The 20,180-nt window shown below is 39.2% G+C and overlaps 1 protein-coding gene across 3 annotated transcripts in view; it reads right to left on the bottom strand.

Annotated features, from left to right (window-relative positions):
- Positions 1 to 20,180, bottom strand: part of unc-13 — a 136,438-nt gene that overhangs the window by 20,956 nt on the left and 95,302 nt on the right. For all 3 annotated transcript variants that reach the window (XM_076192939.1, XM_076192940.1, XM_076192941.1), the window contains 14 exons: positions 19,171 to 19,312; positions 18,624 to 18,750; positions 17,586 to 17,905; positions 17,093 to 17,243; positions 13,263 to 13,421; positions 11,492 to 11,617; positions 6,747 to 6,911; positions 5,907 to 6,020; positions 5,295 to 5,365; positions 3,394 to 3,490; positions 2,416 to 2,637; positions 2,081 to 2,247; positions 544 to 820; positions 238 to 369 (listed from right to left, as the gene is read on the bottom strand). In XM_076192939.1, coding sequence (XP_076049054.1) covers positions 238 to 369; positions 544 to 820; positions 2,081 to 2,247; positions 2,416 to 2,637; positions 3,394 to 3,490; positions 5,295 to 5,365; positions 5,907 to 6,020; positions 6,747 to 6,911; positions 11,492 to 11,617; positions 13,263 to 13,421; positions 17,093 to 17,243; positions 17,586 to 17,905; positions 18,624 to 18,750; positions 19,171 to 19,312 — 2,270 coding nt within the window. The remainder of the gene's footprint in view (positions 1 to 237; positions 370 to 543; positions 821 to 2,080; positions 2,248 to 2,415; positions 2,638 to 3,393; positions 3,491 to 5,294; positions 5,366 to 5,906; positions 6,021 to 6,746; positions 6,912 to 11,491; positions 11,618 to 13,262; positions 13,422 to 17,092; positions 17,244 to 17,585; positions 17,906 to 18,623; positions 18,751 to 19,170; positions 19,313 to 20,180) is intronic.

Raw genomic sequence — 20,180 nt, 5'->3', positions numbered from 1 at the left:
ATGAAAGTTATTCCTTGGTATATTCAAAGAATATTATGAAGATACTAATACAATGAGCATGAAAAAAAGATGTCACATGCTTTTGTAGAAAATGAAAACAGTCATGTTATATATGGTAGAAAGGTGACATATAGAAAAAAAATAAAACTGAGCCCTACTAACTTATAAAACTCACTTCAATCCAGTAATGGGTTAAGACAACTTTAATATAACTCAACCCATCCATGAAATACATACCATGATGTTAGACACGGCATTCTTGACGTCCTTTCCACCCGCCAACTGGTTCTTGAACAATCTTGACATGTCTTCCATCTTGGCATTAGCTGCAAGGTTCTTGGCATTGTCTGTCAGGTTCTTGAGCATCATCTGAAATTAAAGAAATGCAGAGTCCATAAGGAGGTGTTTTTTGGTTTAATGAAGTGATAGTGGCTTGCAATGACTTGGTTATCTACTCAGAAACAATGTACAGATAGTTCTTTCCACTGAGAATCTAAAATTTAGAACAGTTTCAGAACATTGCTCACTTAAGTTGCAACTCACCGCTTTGTCCGTCATAGGTGGCAACACGACTGTCTTCTCCATGGTGGTCATGACAATCTTCCACAGTTCCTTAAGGAGGCGCTTGAGCACCGTCTTCTCGCATGACTGAGCGTAGAGAGAAAGCGAGTCCTCGAGGAGGTCCATGAGAGGTACGAGTACATCATCTGCTTCTATGGCCACAGCATTGCGTTGCGAAGGCTGTACCTGCCCCATACCTTTTACGGCTGCCAGTTTCATGCCCATTTCTTTCACCTTTACTGTGATGCGTGGTTCAAGGCTGCAAGAAGAAGATAGACGTGTTAGATGGTCTAAATCCTCAGTGTTATAGGATAATTATCTCAAGTTAACAACATTCCTTTGACATAAATTGGAGAGGTAAGCAATATTACTATATGATGTATATTAGTTAGCAAAAATGTGTACTGTGTGTTTTGAATGTGGTAAAGCTATACTGTATATAACCCAGTAATATAAGTAAAAATTATCTTGCATACATATACTAAGGGATTTTTCCCCCTTACAAGGGAGGCAGCCAAAGTCAAAGGCATAAATCCACTCCCAACCATTTCATCCCCACATGTTCCACTTCCATTCAGCACCTCTCCCTCTTACAGACCAAAATCTACTATTTCAAATTTTAGTGATTATATCAAACTGTGAGAATAGAACAAATCCCCTGAAATAAGTTGAAGGTTGATAATTGTTGCTGTTGCTGATACTGGTACTGGTATTGGTGTTGTTGTTACTATTGTTGTTTTTTGTTGATGTTGTTCTTGCTGTTACATACATATACCAAAGGCTTTTCCCCCGTACACGGGGGGTAGCCGTCATCCAGGAGGTGCCAAGATAAGAGGGAGGGAGGGGAGTGGAATATATAGGAAATGGAATGGGTGGGAATGGTTTCTATGCCTTTTCCTTTTTGGCTATCTCCCGTTCTTGCTGTTACTGCTGTTTAATTCCTGTGACAGACCTCGTGTCGGGCACTTATGTCCAAATCCCTGCTCCTGTTCCCATTAGAATGAGAAAGTCATTGGAATGAGGTCTGACTGGAGCTCCCACCATGCAACCACTTTTCAAATCAGCTACATCAAGTTTTGCAAGACAGTTTGTGAGAGGAGGAATGACCTCAAATCTTTGAGTATATCTTATCCCACCACAGAACTTTAGGGAGGGCTTGATACAACCTTACAAGGTTTCAGGATTTATCATTGTGGAAATTACCTTTATAGTGTATGTGGATTCAAAATGAGCTTGAACTATCCAACCATTACTCTCATCAAAAGTTTGGTGAAAATAGCTTTGCTAAATGTACAGGTATCAACAACCCACAAAACAAACAACACAACACAGTTTGTACATTATGTACCTAAAACATATATTACACTATCCACACCTTTTCTTTTTTGCATATGGTCTAGTTATAGCATGAAAGGTCTCCTAATTGTTTCTTTTTCCATCATACTTCATTGTTTGTACTCATCTAACAAATCATCCAATTCCTTGACACAACAATTTTCTCAATGACCACACGTCTTACCTCTTAGCAAACATTTGCGCCAGATCATCCAGGACGGTGTTAAGTGACCCTTGGAGTTCATTAAGGATAGTGGCCACATCCTCTTCTAGTGCTTCACCTCCCATCTTCTCATACATCTTTTCAAGTTGCACTCGAAGTTGCTGAATATTGTTCATGAGGATGCAAGCCTGAGGATATGAAAGAAGTGTGAAAAATGGGATCGTACTGATAATGCACTTCTCAATATAATACTAATCAACAATTTACATGTAAACACCCTGTTAGGTACACTTTGAAGAAATGTAGTGTCATACCACCAGATTTATAAATGTACTTGAAACCTTTTGAGAACTTACCTTCTTCTCGTCTGCCACATAATTGGGGAACTCCTTTTTGACAATCTCCGCATATGCTATCAACACCTTAACAATGGTCTTAGCGAACCTCTTCATGAAACGCTTCCAGATCTCTGGATCGGGTGTCTCGAGTTTAGAGACGACACCGAAGCACTGCGTCAACTGCGTAAACACGTCCACCACAGAGTTTGAGAAGAGCGAGTGTTCCGAACTGGGCGGGAACTGGTGAGGAGAACAAGAATCAATAACTTGTTATCTAAACCTTTTCCATACAATCTTAATCATGTGTATTTGTCAGCAATAAAATGCACCTTTACTCCTGGGGATCATATCACACCAGTGAGGTATTGTCATAGAAGCAGTAAAGGAAAGACTTAAGGAGGGTAGCAGAATGGAGGTATAGTAGAAATTAAATCATTATCATTATTTTTTGAGTGAAGATTACTCTCCAATCAAAATAGAATGCTGCGTGACTTGGTCCATAAAGATGTCACCAAAGTCACTAATATATCAACTGTATAATATGGTTATATATACTTTACAATGTTGAAACCCCTTTGTAATCTAATGTTAGGAAAACAGAAATATTTTACATCACTTTTACTTTGACTCACTTCACACCAAATTCAAAATAGACTTTTAATGAATAACAACATTCAAAATTTAAGAGCTTTGATTTTCATTTAGCAGTTGTACTTTACTAAACATAATGAATGTCCATGGCCCAACACCCATGATCCACATGTTGGGAACCACAGATCCAAATTAAACCTCTGTTTTCCTAATAACCACTAAGTTTCTTAACCAAAACCCTGTGCCCTCTACTCTTTCTCCACATTAGCCTTTAATGTCACATGTCATTTCCTCCTTTCAACTTTTTCCTTAATCCTGTCTCCTTTCCCAAAGATCCACATCTTTGCTCTATCAATACCCAACAATTCTTCTATGTTTTGGCTACTGCGCTTTCCAAATACCCACCTCGTCCTTCTTGTCCCTCTGGAAGGCACCGTTGAGATATTCGAGCGACACGTCATCGTTCTCGTTGAGCCACTGCATGACGAAGGGCTCGAACCACCTACAAGAGGAGTACATGAATTATATGATATTGAAGGTGTTGACACTATACTCAGAATCCAAACACAAAAACAAGCACACATATCATATATATACATATAAACTATAAGTAAGACAATCCCTGTAGAAAAACATACTAGTTATTTTCTGTGTAAATATAGCATTAATTTGGCCAACATGACCTTGCATTTGCACACTTTAGCATGATTATGAAAATGATATTGTAATCTCATGTAATATTATAATCATATGTATACATCTATGTGATTAAGATAAATCAATATTATATTATATTATTATGGTTAATGTGTAATTATATGTACAGGCATACTGAATGTAGAGAGGTACATATTACAGTTCTTGGGGGACTACAGGTATGATTCACCCAGTGGTGTGAGAACAGAGAAAGTAGGAGTTACGTTCTGAATGAACCCTGATTTGAATGTGTGGAAGGGCTCGAACAACTCTAATGTGTTCCTTAAGTGACATCATCCTCGTACAAATATATAAACACCGAAGGGCACTCAAGAGAGTAGATATGTAATTCCTCGAGAGACAGAAGTGTTCCCTTCTATATTGGTGCCTAGCCAATCATGGTTGAATCTCCTTGCAAAATAGAAATCTTTGTGATTTCTCCTCTATCGGCTTCTAGCCGATCATGTTTGACACCCTAGCAGAGGATTCCCCAAATGTGATGGAAAGCTCCATCATCGTCTTGTATCGGTCTACTTGGCCACTAATACAACACCCCGGGTCGAATAGTCTACTGGTTCTCTCCTGATGTCAACTCATTGCTGACCCTTACAATGCCCCGGCCTGAATAGAGCCTACTGTCTCTTTCCTGACCTTTACAAGGCCCCGGCCTAAATAAAGACTATTGACTCTCTCCTATATCTGTTTCTAGCTGATCATGTTCGATGCCCCTGGCAAAGGTTCCCTGTATGTGACGGAAATCTCCACGTCAATCCTTTACTGTGCCTGGACAGGGCCCTCAAAAAAGTGATTGTTACTCACAATCACTATTGTAAGTAAGAAATTGCCCTACCTTCGCAAAAATTTAATTAAACAGATATCAGAAAGTGTTATGTGGCCAGTGACTAATTTCAGTAATCAGTGTAATAAAATATTAATTGAAGTGTTATCCTCTCCACTTCTCACACTTACTAGTTTATAGTGTTTAATGCTTACAAATGAAATTTTGAATAATCATATGATTAATTATGATAAATCTAATGCATGAATAAGATTTTGTAATAAGATAATGTCAAAAGTTCATGATTTTCCTCCTCCCTCTGATTTGATACAGAACCTGAAAACGTGTCATGACATTCTCTGTAGGAAAGCCTTACTAAAGCAATTAAGCCGTGAGAGGCTGGCTAATAATTGAGTGATCATCAGACGGCAATTCAATTCATTTGATGTGTCTAAGGGATGCCAGTACAACACAAGATGTCATAAAATAAAGAAAATGCAAGGACAATTAACTGGGTTTGGCGAGTTCTTTCTTCATGAATAAATTAGCACTAGACTGGAATATGCACTCCCATCAATGCACTTTCTTCATCCTTGACAAGTTCGTGAATATACATATATTACAATATATGATTTTTTTTTTTTTTTCACTTTACATTCCCTGAGTCACATTCTTGAAGTCTGTCGATGATTAAAGACTTTTAAGCTCCATATAATGCCTCATAATGCTCCACTATGACAGAGAAACTTTTAGTAGTGGGGAACACTTGAAACTTAAAGAATCTCATCTGAAATAAAGATTATAAAGATTGAAGAGAACACGCAATACTTACGCGGGGTACTCAGGCACTTGGTCCTTGTAAGGAGGCACATCCTTGACGTAGTTGTTGTACAGCCACTTGACCTAAGGGTTTACAGAAAAGAAAATTAATTTGCAACTAAAGGAAAGGGTCTAAATAACAGGGATCTATGAGAGAGATAAAAAAATGGGAGCGACAGAACAAGAAGTAGAGACAGAGAAAAAAAAAGACAGCCAGAGAGAGGAGGGTGAAATATGAAAGAAACAAGGTGTTCCTGAGTAAGCACAAGACAGAAAAGGAAGTCAAAGTGAAATATATGGATCAATCTATCGGTGTTGTCATTTCAGTAAAACTTAATCACACAATGATCATGTTAAAACTGTCATGAATATATATTTATAAGTACTTTCAATTCTAGGCGATAAATAACTTCACCTTCAACATTTTAAAAGTCAATGTTTGTGCTTAGTTCAAAAGAACAAGATATTTTAAGAATACATGTGGACAGATTGTTTGGACACAACTTAAACGACCATGCATTATTCTCATGGTTATATTAGAAGTCTTCATTTGATAATCCGCATCTGAGTACTTACATGGAAAAGGAAAATTGAAAGAAAGTTATTAAAAATCTGAAATGATCACCTTGAAGTGAAGGTTCATGTATTCACTGCTTTTACAAAGTCGATGTTGCTCGTGTTCTTCCAAGGCGTATTTTGTGTCCACAGCGAACAAACTCCACATGCTTGACGCAGACAGCTGAAAAAAAAGACAGAAATCAGCAGAAATCATGAGAACTATAAACAGGTCAAATATAGTGTTTAAAAAATACAAATGGTGAACCTAAAAGGGTTGAAATATATGGCTAATCTGAACCAATGCCAATGATGGTAGAATCAAAATAACTCGATGTATCGTCACGGACTCTATCAGGAGGCCAGGACGTTGCCCCTTACAGAGAACTTTGCAGTGTGGAATTTAATTAAATATGCCCTTGGTCCAACTTGCTGGTGGCATGGTTCAAACTGCCATCACCTCTACCTCCGCCACAAGTACTGACGCTTTAATCCACTCAGTTAGCAAGCATCCTCAACTTATTCTTAGTTGATACTAATTGATTCATTAGAAACTGAAAATATTCATATACAGTATCTATAAAATATTAACTAAACATATTAAAGAAACCCTATCATCAGTTTTTGTTTGAAAAAAAGCGATGTGACAAGCTATTTAGGTATTTGACAGAGCTTAAAGATGCAGCATGAAAATGTGACCTCACAACAGTGGGTGAAATTCAAATAAGTATTTAATAAAAGAGAATGACAAAATAAATGACGATTCGACAAAAATTAAAAATAAAGATTAAGAATGTGACCTCATAACAATGAGCATGGTTCAAATAAATGCATAATAAAAACACACAAGACAAGATATGGTTATATGATGGCACAGAAAATCACAAGGCAATCTCTGCCTTCCTCTCACCTGTCCGATGTTAAATTCTTGTGGAAATTGGTTGAGGACGGGAGCGTAGCTATTCTTATCTTCCTCAATCACAGAGACGATGAGGGCGATGAGTTTGTGCCAGAAATTGACACTGTCTAGCCGGGGACCCTGGTCTTCGCCCTCCTTCTTGTCCGAGGGGTCCACCTGTGGCAAGAACAATCGTCACATATCTGCCCACGACTCTAACCCTGGGTAAGGCGGAGGACATAATCTAAACCTGTCCTCTCTTTTCTGACAGACCTTTAGAGGATTGACATTAATTACTTAATTAAGCATAATCATGAGTGAAATAAATATGTTGAACTGGAAGCACCGAGTCTCCAAGTGTGTTCCAAAAAATCAGTGGACAAAGTGATGATTCATATGAAGGCCAGATCTTTTTATCTGCCTCTTTTCAATATGTCAGCGAGTTGCTTCGGAATGCAGAATCATAGGTTAATCTAGCACATTAGTGAGCTAAGTTGCAGCTCATAAATAGCAAAACTGTTATAATTTATGCCTAAAATTACCCATAAGGTATGAACAAAACCCAAGGGGGATCTAAGAGTCACAACTTACAGGTGCACTAGAAAGAGGTGAGTGCCCAACGGAATCCAACAACGGGCCACTTCAGGGAATCGACAGTGGAGACTAGCATCAAAGCAAGAAATGCACAAGCCTACACCAACAATACTATGTCAACCTGTGTTTTTAGTCTCCTTGTGACTGTGGCACACCATATCAATTTTGTTGTGGCTAGCACCAAACAATTCTATTCATATATGGGGGATGGTCCTTCACTGGAAATAGGTCACAAACAATCCAAACCCCCATTAAAACAAGGTTTTTTTACCTAACTGAATAAAATTGTTAGATGTTTACCCAACCAGAACACTTACTGGGTGCGCTGTGCACCATAGGGACCCAAAATTACTTATGACAGTTCATTTTCTTTCCAATAGCATATTCCTATAAGCGAACGAGTACTCTTTGTACATAGCCAGATACAAGCTTTCCTTTCTTCTTGTACGCATATATCCCACGCTGGTGTACACTGTGCGACTTCCTACGCCGAGTAAAAGATGCAAGAGGGAGCACAAACCTATGAGCTTGAAACGAAATTATCAAAGAAGCCCCAACTACTGCACCCAGGAGGAGACAACTTACTTCCACTTTTTCTTCTTCTTTTTCTCCTTCTTGAAGGTCTGACGTCTTTACCAAACAGGACACGAAACAAAACATACGGAGTTATTTTTTGTTGATATATAACTACTACGTAGTATGAGGACAATTTGGTTAGACATTTTATATTCAGGTGTAAGGCATTTACATAACTTACAGGTATTTCATCCATCTAAGAATGACATCAAGTCGTGCAGTGCGAAAGTAAGAGAATAATAATAATAACTTGTTAATAAAATTATAAAAGTTCAACTTCACTAAAGATACTATGTGAATAGGAAAAACTAATGATTATGAAATAATATTCATGAAAGAAAAATATAATTTCAAATAAAAACTGTTATGAAATTGTCCGATTGCTAAGGTTTGGTATTTGAACAGAAAAAGAAAAGTAGATGGGGAGACTAGGTTGGAACAACAATGTTAGAATTCACAAAGGAAAGGTCAATGAGAGAGAGAGAAAAAAGTGTACGAGGTAATCAACTTCTGAGAGCGTTCTTATGAATGACAATGCATAATTACAGATTAGAATTTATCATGTCAATTAAATAAGTATGAGGATGAAAGAGTCTACAAATTAATTTTGTTGCTCACAAAGATATTTCTTTACTTACATCTGGGATCTATTTCATTATTGAAATTACAGTTAGCATAAGAGCAGAGGAGAAAGAAATCACATGGTAAAATAAATATAGCATCTCGAAAAAATAGTTTTCTTTTAAAACATATATATCCAAAGAACTTAGTGAATTTTGAAATAAAATAGTGAAATTTGTATATTTATCCATTGTTTAACAACTATTCAAGAACTGCTTTTGCTCTTCAATAGTACTACTGAATAGGCAAATAGTTACTAAATAATTATTTGAAACAATACATAAACCTATTTCATGACCTACATCTTTTCTAATCTCATGATACAAATATATCTCAGAACTTACTGATGCCGTCTAAAGAAGGTGTTTGACCAAAAAGAATGGTGCATGCATACAGAACAAAATGGGAAATTAATCAAACATGAAAGTCATAAGGATAATATTATCACCATGTCCCTGAAATTAAAGACGAACTCCGTCATAATATTACCCCCCCAAAAAAATCATATCCAGTATACCTGCAATGCTTGGAACACCATCCATAATAGATTACAAAAATATACACAAATCAAATTTATTGAATCCAACAGCACCTTCTAGGAAACATCTTCAGAAATAATAAGAAGCCATTTGGAAATAACAAAGCTGGAAGATAGGCATGGACAGTGGAGACAAATGAGGCTCTGTACACAAGTCATTCCTCTCTTGGGTCATCACCATGGCTGGGTTGAAAGGTCAATGAGTCAGAATGTGTGCAGCTTCACTTCTTTCATCTTTGACGTATGAAAGTATTACAACATATTGGGAAGAGACTATTTTTTCATATGTTTGTTTTCTTATTTAATTACTTATCTACTCATATGCATTTATTCTTCTCTTTAATTACTTATTATTTTCTTTTGCATGACCATAACTTTTTTGTGATTAAGTGAAAGAGTTCTGACAAAGAGAAAATGATGAACACTGAAAGATCTCTTATACCACAGCATCTTACGAAGACCAGATATAATAAATCATTGTTCACCAATAGTGATATTTTTTCTAATCCATTATACAAATCTTTGAAAAGCCCTTATACCAATACCAGAGTATCAAAGAAAGAAAATGATAAGGTCATTGCACCCTTATAATATGTGTATGTGTGTGTGAGTATGTGTGCATATTGGCAGCTCAAATGGTAAATCCATTTTTGATCAAATTAGGCTAAAATAAATAAACTAAAAATTTTATATGGTGGAAAATTTAATCCTATGTTGGTCTCAAAATTGATGGGGTGCTTTGGAGAGAGAGAGAGAGAGAAGGGGAGGGAGGAGAGAGAGAGAGAGAAGGGGAGGGAGGAGAGAGAGGGGAGAGGGAGGGAGGAGAGAAAGAGGGGGGAAGGAGGAAGGAGAGAGCGAGAGAAAGAGAGAGAAGGGGAGGGAGGGAGGAGAAAGCAAGAGAAGGAGACAGCAAAAGAGGAAGGGAGAGAGCAAGAGAGAGAGGGGAAGGGAGGGAGAAGAAGAGAGAGGATGGGGAGAGAGTAAGACAGTGAAAGAGAGGGAGGGAGAGAGACAGAGAGGATGGGGGAGAGAGTAAGAGAGAGAAAGGAGGGAGCAAGGGGGGAGAGGTGGAGAAAGAGAAAGGGAGGGGGAGAGAGCAAGAGAGAGGGAGGGAGGGGAGAGAGAGAGAGAAATGCTGCCCAAATTTGTGAAGGAAGAGCTGGTTGCAGCATAATTGCCAGAATAGCAATTAATCTTTATTTATTTATTTTTTTTACTTATCTATTTGCTTATTATTTATCTATTTAGTCATTTATCTACTCAATAATGAGTCAGCACAAAAGAATATTGCATTTTTCCAGCAGTCAAAATCAATATCTCCCCACTGTTGTGATAAGAACATAATGTATTTCATGCACTAAAATGTAATATCTAACAAATATGTTTTATCACCTCTGGCAGCCCCACAATGAAGTATCTGCTTTGGATTATTAGCACTAACTAGCCTCCTTTTTATTTTATTTATTTATTTATTTTCTATTATTATTTTTTTTTATCATACTCTTCGGTGACATTTGAATGTCCTTGCACATAATTATGTGACACTTGTAATCAAATGTTCTCATTTAGACATGAATGTGCAAGTATCTACAACATTGCTTATTTACATATCAAAGTCTCTCCCACCTCACAAGGTGTTCAGTGTTGACAAAAACCAGCCAATGATGAAACAATAGTCCCTTGCAACTGTAGTTACATCTGGAGGATTTTACAAGTGCTCCAAAGGAGTAAGTGATCATAAAGGGCCTGAAGGACCTGTAATTACTTGTAAACTACTACAGACATAAAATGCAGTGAGACTTGCAACAATAGGAAGTAATATTGTACTCTTTGACATCATCATCCAACAAGTTTGGAAGGATATGAACCGAAAGAATGACAGTACAATGGAGGCCATTTCGGATGGAAGGGGAATACAAACCACACAACTTGCTGAATGGCAAACCATAGGTCAAATATCAGAATGGGAAATGATGTGCACTGAATGAACTCTAGATGGAATATACACGAATACCCTATGCCAGCTTAATCAAACACTATACATCCCCAAGGAGAAGCAAAACATCTTTCCATTAGCTTCGACTCAAGGATTTTCTCCAAGTTGCCTTCCCTGATTTTTTTTAATATCCACTTTTGACATCAACACATAAAAGATGGTTCTTAATTATTTTAGTTAGATAATAACTCGAGAAATCATGATGCTTATATCATACTGAGGCAAAATCTAGGGGGATAAGTGTGGTGTTGTACACCTAAATTTCCAGTGAAATTTTTCTTCATGACCTGGAACAGAAACATTTGTGACTATCAACAGTCTATGTAAATCAGAGATCCCAAAAGACAAATCACACACAAGGATTCCCTGAACATAATGTACTTTATTTTCTTTATCATTATGGGACACACAGAATGATATATAACACCTCACCTGGAATTCTCTTTTGTAGAGTTCGTAACAGTTTTCAAAAAGGAAGTGGTAGGTTGAGCGAAGGCAAGCAATGGCGCACTCCTTCACAACGACACTGGCACGAGGAGGTGAGGACAGTTCTTGAACCTGGTGGAAGAAAAAGAACGTATCAACAAGCACGATTTCACCCACACACATACATCGAGCATAGCTCCCCTTCCCGCAAAATACAACTAGGTAAATACACATTTTTATCTTTTCAACCACATTAATTTACTTTAATTCCATGCCATCACAGTCGAGAGTGACAAGGAGCTCAATGGAAGCATATATACGGAAACTTATACGTGGTCAAGCTAAGGACTTGAACCCAGCTCAGACATACCAAGTGACCAGTGACTTAGCCCATTGTGCTATCAAGAGAGATAAATGGGGTTGAAAAGATGAAAATCTGTTCACTGGGGATCATTCAGTGTATGTAAAACACACTCGCATGTATTGTTTAAGCTTGAGGAAATATAGCCCAAGCTCAAACAATACATGAGCTCAAACATATATATGATAATTGGAAATTATTGATATAGATTAAGTTGGAACTGTACATGAATTTGAGTCTAGGTATGTTAGAACATTAGAGAGTAGGAGACGGGACTAATGAGCGTGGCACATGCACACCTTTCTTGTAAACTACAATTAGGTAAATACGATTAGGTAAACACACACACACACACACACGACTTGTGGCGCAGTGGTAGAGTTCCCGGCTACCACTATGGAGGTCCAGGTTCGAATCCCGTCCAAGGCTGAAATGATTTTAGTATCACTGCATGGCAGGTTGTTACTTCAACTCTCGTGGGTAGGGAGTTGGGGGGTATGTGTGTGTGTAAGGTCACAGCATTACCCCTGGATCTGTCATGTACAGGCTCTAAACTCTCGTCTGGGAGGGAAATAGCTGTCAATCACTAGTCCAACACATGATCCAAGACCATGGTGAATCACACACATGACATGTTGGTGAAGTGCATAGATCAAACCCTGCTCAAGGCTTCGCAAAATCACACTACTGCAAACTGTCGCTGTCCCCCTTCAACAAGCAGATGGATGTGTAGTTTTTTTTTAAGTCACAGCACTACCCATATATTGCGCAATACAAGTTCTGAGTTCTCTTTTATGAGGGTTTCAGCTGTCGATTGAGATTCCAGCACGTGATCCAAATATCTCTCTTCATCACATAAACATATATACTATATATATATATATATACTGTATATAATATATATGTGTGTGTACAGTATATATATATACGTACATACATGCGCGCACACACAAACACACATGCACAAAACAACCACAACACTGATTTTATCACCGAGATGGAAATTTATTTTCAAATAATTTGATGAAATGCAATTTCCCCAAATTCTTCACCTTATATGCATTTGAATATAGCAAAAAGAAATATATGCTTACATATACCAATGGCCTTTTCCCCCTTACAAAGGAAGTAGCCAAAGTCGAAGGCATAAATCCACTCCAACCCATTAGATCCCACATACTCCACTCCCATTCACCACCCCTCCCTCCCTCCCTCTTTTCTTGGCTCCTCCTGGATGAGTGGTCAACCCTGCATCAGCAATGCAGCAAGACACAACACATCCACAACTAGTCCGCTTCATTTAATCGGCGACCCCAACTCTCCATCCCCTCATGCAGAAAAAGAGAAGACAGGGGAGAGATGCTAAACACATAATGGAACATACGGTTCTCATGAGTAGTGACGTTCAGAACTGACCTTCATTCGGAAGAAGGTGATGGAGGTGAGGAGGTCAACGGTGCTCTTGAGATCCTGCAGCTTCTCCTGGGAGCTGGCAGGGAAGTTGTTGCGGTACATAGAGAGATCTATGCGGAGAGAATTGTGCAGTTGGTCCAACAACTTCACGAATTTCTCTTTCTGCAAAGGAAGTGGGTCATACAGGGATTAGAAAGAATGCAGTGCTACACAGAATCAGTATAAAATTCTTCCTTAAATAAATTAACTTGGCTCAGCAGAAAATTACATCTAGGATGACAACATTTAGAGGAAGTTGGTTCTTAAGAAATCATAAAGAATGACGAGATAGATGGAGATAGAAACGGAGATAAAGGGAGAGAGAGAGAAAGAGAGAGACAGACAAAGGGAGGGAGAAAGAAAGAGTGAGAGCTCAGAGAGAGAGAGACTAAATCATATACAGTATCATGTATGTGGTAAGAGAGGCAGGGATAATAGAGTAGCAACTGAATACTGTTGATAAAAAAATACAAGTTTACTTCTACAGTAGAACCAACTCGTACATGACGCAGATTAATCAACGAATACCTACTTTAACAAATCTACGCTGAATATTTCAGACTGAATTATATGGATACGCCATATTAGGGGTATTAGCTGTATAGTTTTAAGCACTCAATACTTGGGGTCTGGGAGGGCTAGTGACACCCTTATGGACCAGAATCACGTATCATTCTTCTAAGTTAAAAGTAATAATATCTTAAACCACAAAGGAATGTTCAGCCATAACAACTAATATTATCTCTCACTTTTGTTTTTCTTTTTGTCAATCGCTCCAGTATTTCTTCTCGGACACCATCTGTTTTTTTTTTCACTTGCTCCTGTGACGGTGTAATGGTGATCTATAATATACTTTGTGTGTTGTACGTACATATTTGCAATATTGTCGATTTATTATTATATACTTGATATATTATTGTGAGAAACAAGTGTTCATGTTAAGCGAGTATGTTTTTTCCCGCCAAGTCTGAGCTTATTGGCGGGGTTTGGCGTCTCAGTCAGTCTTGGTTCGGCTTATGCTGCGACCGCATGCTTATTTTTGTAGTGCTTTATCCCATTGTGAATAATGCAGTATTTTGCATTGTTGATGTGGTTTCAATGGCCAACCCCGGTACAAAGGAGGATAAGAATGTCGTCGTGTTCCCATATGTAAAAAAAAAAAAAGGGGTTGGAATGACTAGACGTATGGGGATGACTTTTTCTGTATTTCTCTGCCACAAAGTCTAGATATATTTTGATACTAGGAGGCCATGTGTATTTACTGTTACAGGCCTCTTCTAGCGATACCTAATGTAACTCATACTCGAACGCTGGCAAGGCTGTTCAATTTTATGGCATTTTTTGTACACTAATTAAGTTGACTATTGCAGGAATTAAATATATTGCAGCGTAACTATATCTGCCAGGTCTCATACCTAAATAACCGCATGAAATATGGTATATAAGAGTAACTGACAAAGGAATGATTCACACATTCTCCCATATATGTAAATACAATATACACACGCCTATGTGCACAAATCTCGTGGCGCTGTGGTTGGAGTTCTCGCCTGCCACTACGGCGGTCCGGGTTCGACTCCAGCCTAGGCCTGGAATAATTTCAGTATTGCTTCACTAGGGGTGTTACTCCAACTCTCGTTGGGTGTGTGTGCGTGTAAGGTCACAGTATTACCCATAGGTCATACGAGCTCTGAGCTCTCATCCGGGAGGAATAACTGTCGATCACGAGTCTAACACGTAATCCAAGACCATGGTAAACCATATACACACGCAAATGCGCGTGTACACACACACACACACGCATACATAGACGCACATGACTTTGGCGGCGCAGTGGTAACATTCGCAACCGCTGCTACAGCGGTCCGAGTTCGAATCCTGACCAGAGCTGAAATAATTTAAGTATCGCTGCGCTGTGAGTCGTTACTCCAACTCACGTGGGTGGGGAGTTGGGTGAGTGAGTGCGTGTAAGGTCACAGCATCATCTATAGATCGGTCATATATGAGCTCTGAGCTCTCTTCCTGGACGGAAATAGCTGTCGATCACGAGTCCAACACGTGATCCAAGACCATGGGAGTTACAAATCTACCTGGCTGACGTCGTCGTAGCTACAGTTACTACTACAGCTCTACATATTCGTACTCAAAGCTCAAACATATTTTTTTTATCTTCAAACTCTACGGTGATAATTTTACGAAGCCAAGACGGAACATAAAAACACAAGGACGACCTACGCCCATATAGAGTTCCTCAATATGCTCCTGTTGCAGCGGGAGTAAAGATAATCGATTAGAAAATAGGAACTGCAAGTTGTGGTAGCCAATGCACGTGCGCGCGCGAGCGAACAAGCTTTGTGACTGGCACATAAGGGAAAATGTGTCCACACGTGTTTTTCGATGAGAATTTTAATTTCATGATTGAAAAATAGTTATATGATGTCATACTACATTTAAAAACTGGATATATTTGATAAAACATAATCAAATCTTAAATAAGAAGCGCTTAATAATTGTGTGCATCATGATATTAGAACAATGGAAACTCGTACAGATTGAAGACAATTTGCATATAACATTTCTGCGCACATTCCCCCCGCCAAAAAAAAAAAGAAAAAAAAAATCACTTAACCTTTACACAACTCTGGTGTACTTAAAACTTTGATTCTAGAAAGCGTCAAGTGATTTTATTCAGATTTGAGTCATTGAACGGTGTCTGTTTAGGCAGAGATTCTCAAGTAAATGGAATCGCCTGACATGTACGCTTGAGTAGTTATACAGTGCGCAGTGTCACACACTTCTGTATGGGATATATATTCAATCACAAAAAATAGCATAAAACAAGGGTTATGTTTATAACATGGAACCTTGGCGTCATCACACATCATGATATTAAAAGCAGAAGTGAGTGATGATGGCGATATCTACAGAGTAACATTATTATCTAATGCGCCTTACTTTGACTAAAACCAGACGATTTTATTCAGCTAGAGGGTGGTACATAGTCTGGATGGGGTCTCGTTGCATTCGGACCCACAAGTTAGAGTTTGCTCTCTCGTTGGAAATAACGATGTCACGGACATCGCCAAAATTTATTTATTTATAGAGTAAACACTCCGGTAGAGACAGGCTACTAAATCATTGGCTACGGTGATGGAAACAAATATAAAAAATGAAAATAGAGAATATATATACGTGCTGAAATATGGTGATCTCAGTTGAGGAAGAAGAGGTTAATACAACGGTCCTCGAGTGCGATCTATGATCCCTGGGGTACTCCACCAATCACTACCCTCATTTTGAAAACAGTCAATGTATATTTTGAGATAATTTTCCCTAACTGATCCTAACGATCAAATTTTCTTCAGTAGATTAAAAACTGACTCAATAATTTACCAGGTATTTATATATACATACTCATAAACCTGTTATTTTAACTCTAATAATAAAAGGACCATCAAGTGTACATTTAACTGTCGCGGCGAATCATATCATAGTTCTTATGATAAGCACCGGACAGTTACGTTCTGTTGAACAAATATTGCATAACAGTTGTCTCAGAAAACGATGCTCATTGGATTTCGGTAGTGTAATCGATTCAACTGAATTTGGTGGAGATTTACATTTATGCTGAGGAGGTGGTTTGTAGTTACCTAATCTCGCTGAATCATTTCATTCATCATTTCATTTTTCCTCTTTCGTTAATAGATACACAAATAAATAAACGTGAATAAATCTTAGACTTTTATGCGCAAGTGTTTGGTGATCTAAGGACAAGTCTCTCTTCTCGAACTTACTCCGAAATTGGAGGCGGCGAATCTGTCGGACGCGGAGACGGCTGACGAGGCTGTCGTGTGAGCGTAGAAGGCGTTGATGTTGGCCAGGAGCGTAGACATGACGGCCGGTACACCCGGGCACAGGTACTTGGTGGATAGACAGTGGAAGTGCCTGTGCAGCGACGAAAAAATACAAATTAGATTATATAAAAGTGCCTTTGGTTAAAGGCAGGGCAGTAAAGTACTTAGACCACATGATGAAGAGATGTGAGTGTGTTCTCTACACATTAAGAAGAAAATCCTCGTTATTGTGAATTAATCTGTGAAAATTCAAATGAAAGCTCCGACACGTGGCGATATTCGATACACATTTAAAAAAATATCCCCTCGACATTCCCTATCTCACCAATAATTTCCACAAAAACATAACAGAAAATATAAAAATTCTTGTACACTTGAGCAGAGAAGTACATATGTAAAGGCGGGAAAAGGGGAATGTAATGTATATACTTACGTCATGGCCTGGTAGATACTTTCGATGCCGTAGCGCATCGCGAACTCGTCGACAATGTCTTGCGCCGGTTCATCGAAGTAAACCTTCCAACCGTCGTCGCCCCTCGCCTGAGGTAGCTTGACGGCACCGCCCTCCAGCTCACACAAGTAATGGAAGAGATTCTCGTGCAGACACGTGTACTGCACGTGGTAAGGAGCCACCTTCTCCTCTCCTTTAATCTCCACAGAGATATGAAGGCGGATGGCGCCCGATACAGCCGACTTGTCCGTCCGTTTCTCGAGGTTATACCAAACGTCCATCTCTCCCGATAGCGTCCGCACCTACGTCCCGCGCAAAAATAGCAATTAGTCGTGGTGTCAGGTATCAAAGACAGAGCTATCAATTCATGTATATACAGACCTTTGTATAGCTTGCGTGTTATCTAGCGTACAGCTAGAGTACAAAGCCCGCTGACATTCTTCCGGTATCTGCTGATAAGTACTACCACAGGATATCAATTTCATATTTTTGTAGCACTCCAGTATAAACCGATTTATCAGACATCATGACATGAACTCAGCGTTTCTGGTTTTACATGTGGGGAGACCGGGCTAAGGCAAAGCGGTCGTCAGACTTTGGAATCCGGCTGTACGAAAGACATCTGGTGCAATATTTAGGGAAGAGAGTAGGCAGGTTTCTCTGCCATGTGAGTAAATGGCTCGCATACACCCATTGCTTATATCAACGTAATGCAATTGACGGCCAATCGTAGAACTGCAAGTATTTCCTAATGGAATAGGAATGATCATGGGCTGTCAACCTAATTTCTTACGATTCCTAAATTTATGTATTTGAGTTCTTTAGCCTTCTAGAGAACACTTCATCTCTGACTAGAATCGCTAAGCATCCACTAACTCACACTAGGTCTTGCTCTATGGTCCCCCTTATGAAAGACCTCTAGGGGTCTAAGGACCCCAGGTTGAGAACCATTGGTACAAAACCAAGGCCAACAAAATCAACTTTATAAATCAGTAACCCTTCCCGTTCTCTTTTTCTCACCTCGATGATGGTCTGGCCCAAGAAGTCATCACTCTCCCTCGTAAGCTTCTGTCGTAACTTGGACTTGATGTCGTTGTCCTCATCCCAAACGCGGACTTTGATACGGTCGCTCGAGTTGTGACATTCGCTGTGGATGAGGTGGAGAGCAAAAAGAGATTGTTATGAGACGAAAGCGGTATGTAACCACTACTGAAAAAACAGGCGCAGAGCGCTTTCGTGTATTACATCGTCAGTGCGGAAATGTAATACTGACGATGCAATACACGAAGGCGCTCTGCTTCTGTTGTTTCTTTTCAATAGTGGTTACCTTGCATCTGTTGAACACACGTTTCCAGTGTTGTGATCTTTCTGTATTAACTTAAATTATATTTAGTCCACCTTTTCACTGAAGTAGATCCGAAAACTTTAATTCCTTCCTCCCACTACCCCAAACAGGCAACAAAGAAAATACCCCACAGTAACATAACACAGATAGCATTCCTACGTTTCTTCTCAAAGACACCTATGAATTGTTTACGTGTGTATATTCCATAACCATTCAACTTACAAGTAGAACTTCTCCTGCCAGACAGGGTTGAGCTCTTGCGGGACGGTGCGCGTTCTTTTCTTGACCTTGCCAACCTGTACGGTCACGTACGGATCGGAAGTTCCGCTCTTGTCCTTGGCGATCAGCCCTTGCGCGCAGATCACTGCAGTGGCCCGAAAAGAGGATGGCGGCGACGGCAGGGGGAGAGGAAGTTGTGGACAGAAAGAGTGAGAGGGAGAAGGAAGACGGAGAAAGGAGACGGAGAAGGGAGGGAGACAGAGATTATAAGAGAAAGAGAGAGATTACAAGAGTGTACGGGACAGGAAGAATCCGATAAAACACAGTATCAAATAAGGTGAAACAAGATTTACAGAAATAAAGGGGGACACATTAGAGAAAGATAGAGGAAGAGAAGGCGACAATTGCAAGTGGTTGGAGAGGTTGAGGAGGGTGAGGGGATGGTGTGATGGCATTTTTCAAACGAGCCGTTGTATTGTTTCAGTTCCAAGACGTCCAAGCAGACAAAGGTCAAGCAAACAAGGGAAAAGAAAGATCTCCGTTAGATGAAAAATAGGCAAGGGTATCAATATGAATCAATAATGTATTACTAGCATAGTATCTATTACACTGTAACATTTCATATAGACAATATCAGCATAAAAATTCACTGGGATATTTACATTGTACAACCTGCAGAGCAATGAAGAGGTCATTCGATATATGCACAACTTATACATAATATAAACAAACATCACAATACATAGTACATTCAGGGCAAACATCAAACGACAGTTGCAACTGGAATAACTAAAACTGTGTCAACAGAACAACGAGAGAAACAGTGAAGGGGTTAGGCAAAGAGCTACAAAGCGTACGACAGGATGCAAAACGCTCTGAATCAACGGCCGACCATCGTGGTACCAGTCAAGTCACTGCGAGACGACGTATGGGCTGCAAGAGCACCCAAGAATGAGCGACCAATTAAGGATCTTGAGTTTTCACACACGGAACACCACACACAAACACACATA

This window comes from Oratosquilla oratoria, chromosome 11 (genome assembly GCF_046742065.1).
Source record: "Oratosquilla oratoria isolate Oo_2021 chromosome 11, ASM4674206v1, whole genome shotgun sequence".
In the NCBI taxonomy this organism is placed as follows: Eukaryota; Metazoa; Arthropoda; class Malacostraca; order Stomatopoda; family Squillidae; genus Oratosquilla; species Oratosquilla oratoria.
This window is presented reverse-complemented; position numbering and strand designations above follow the sequence as displayed.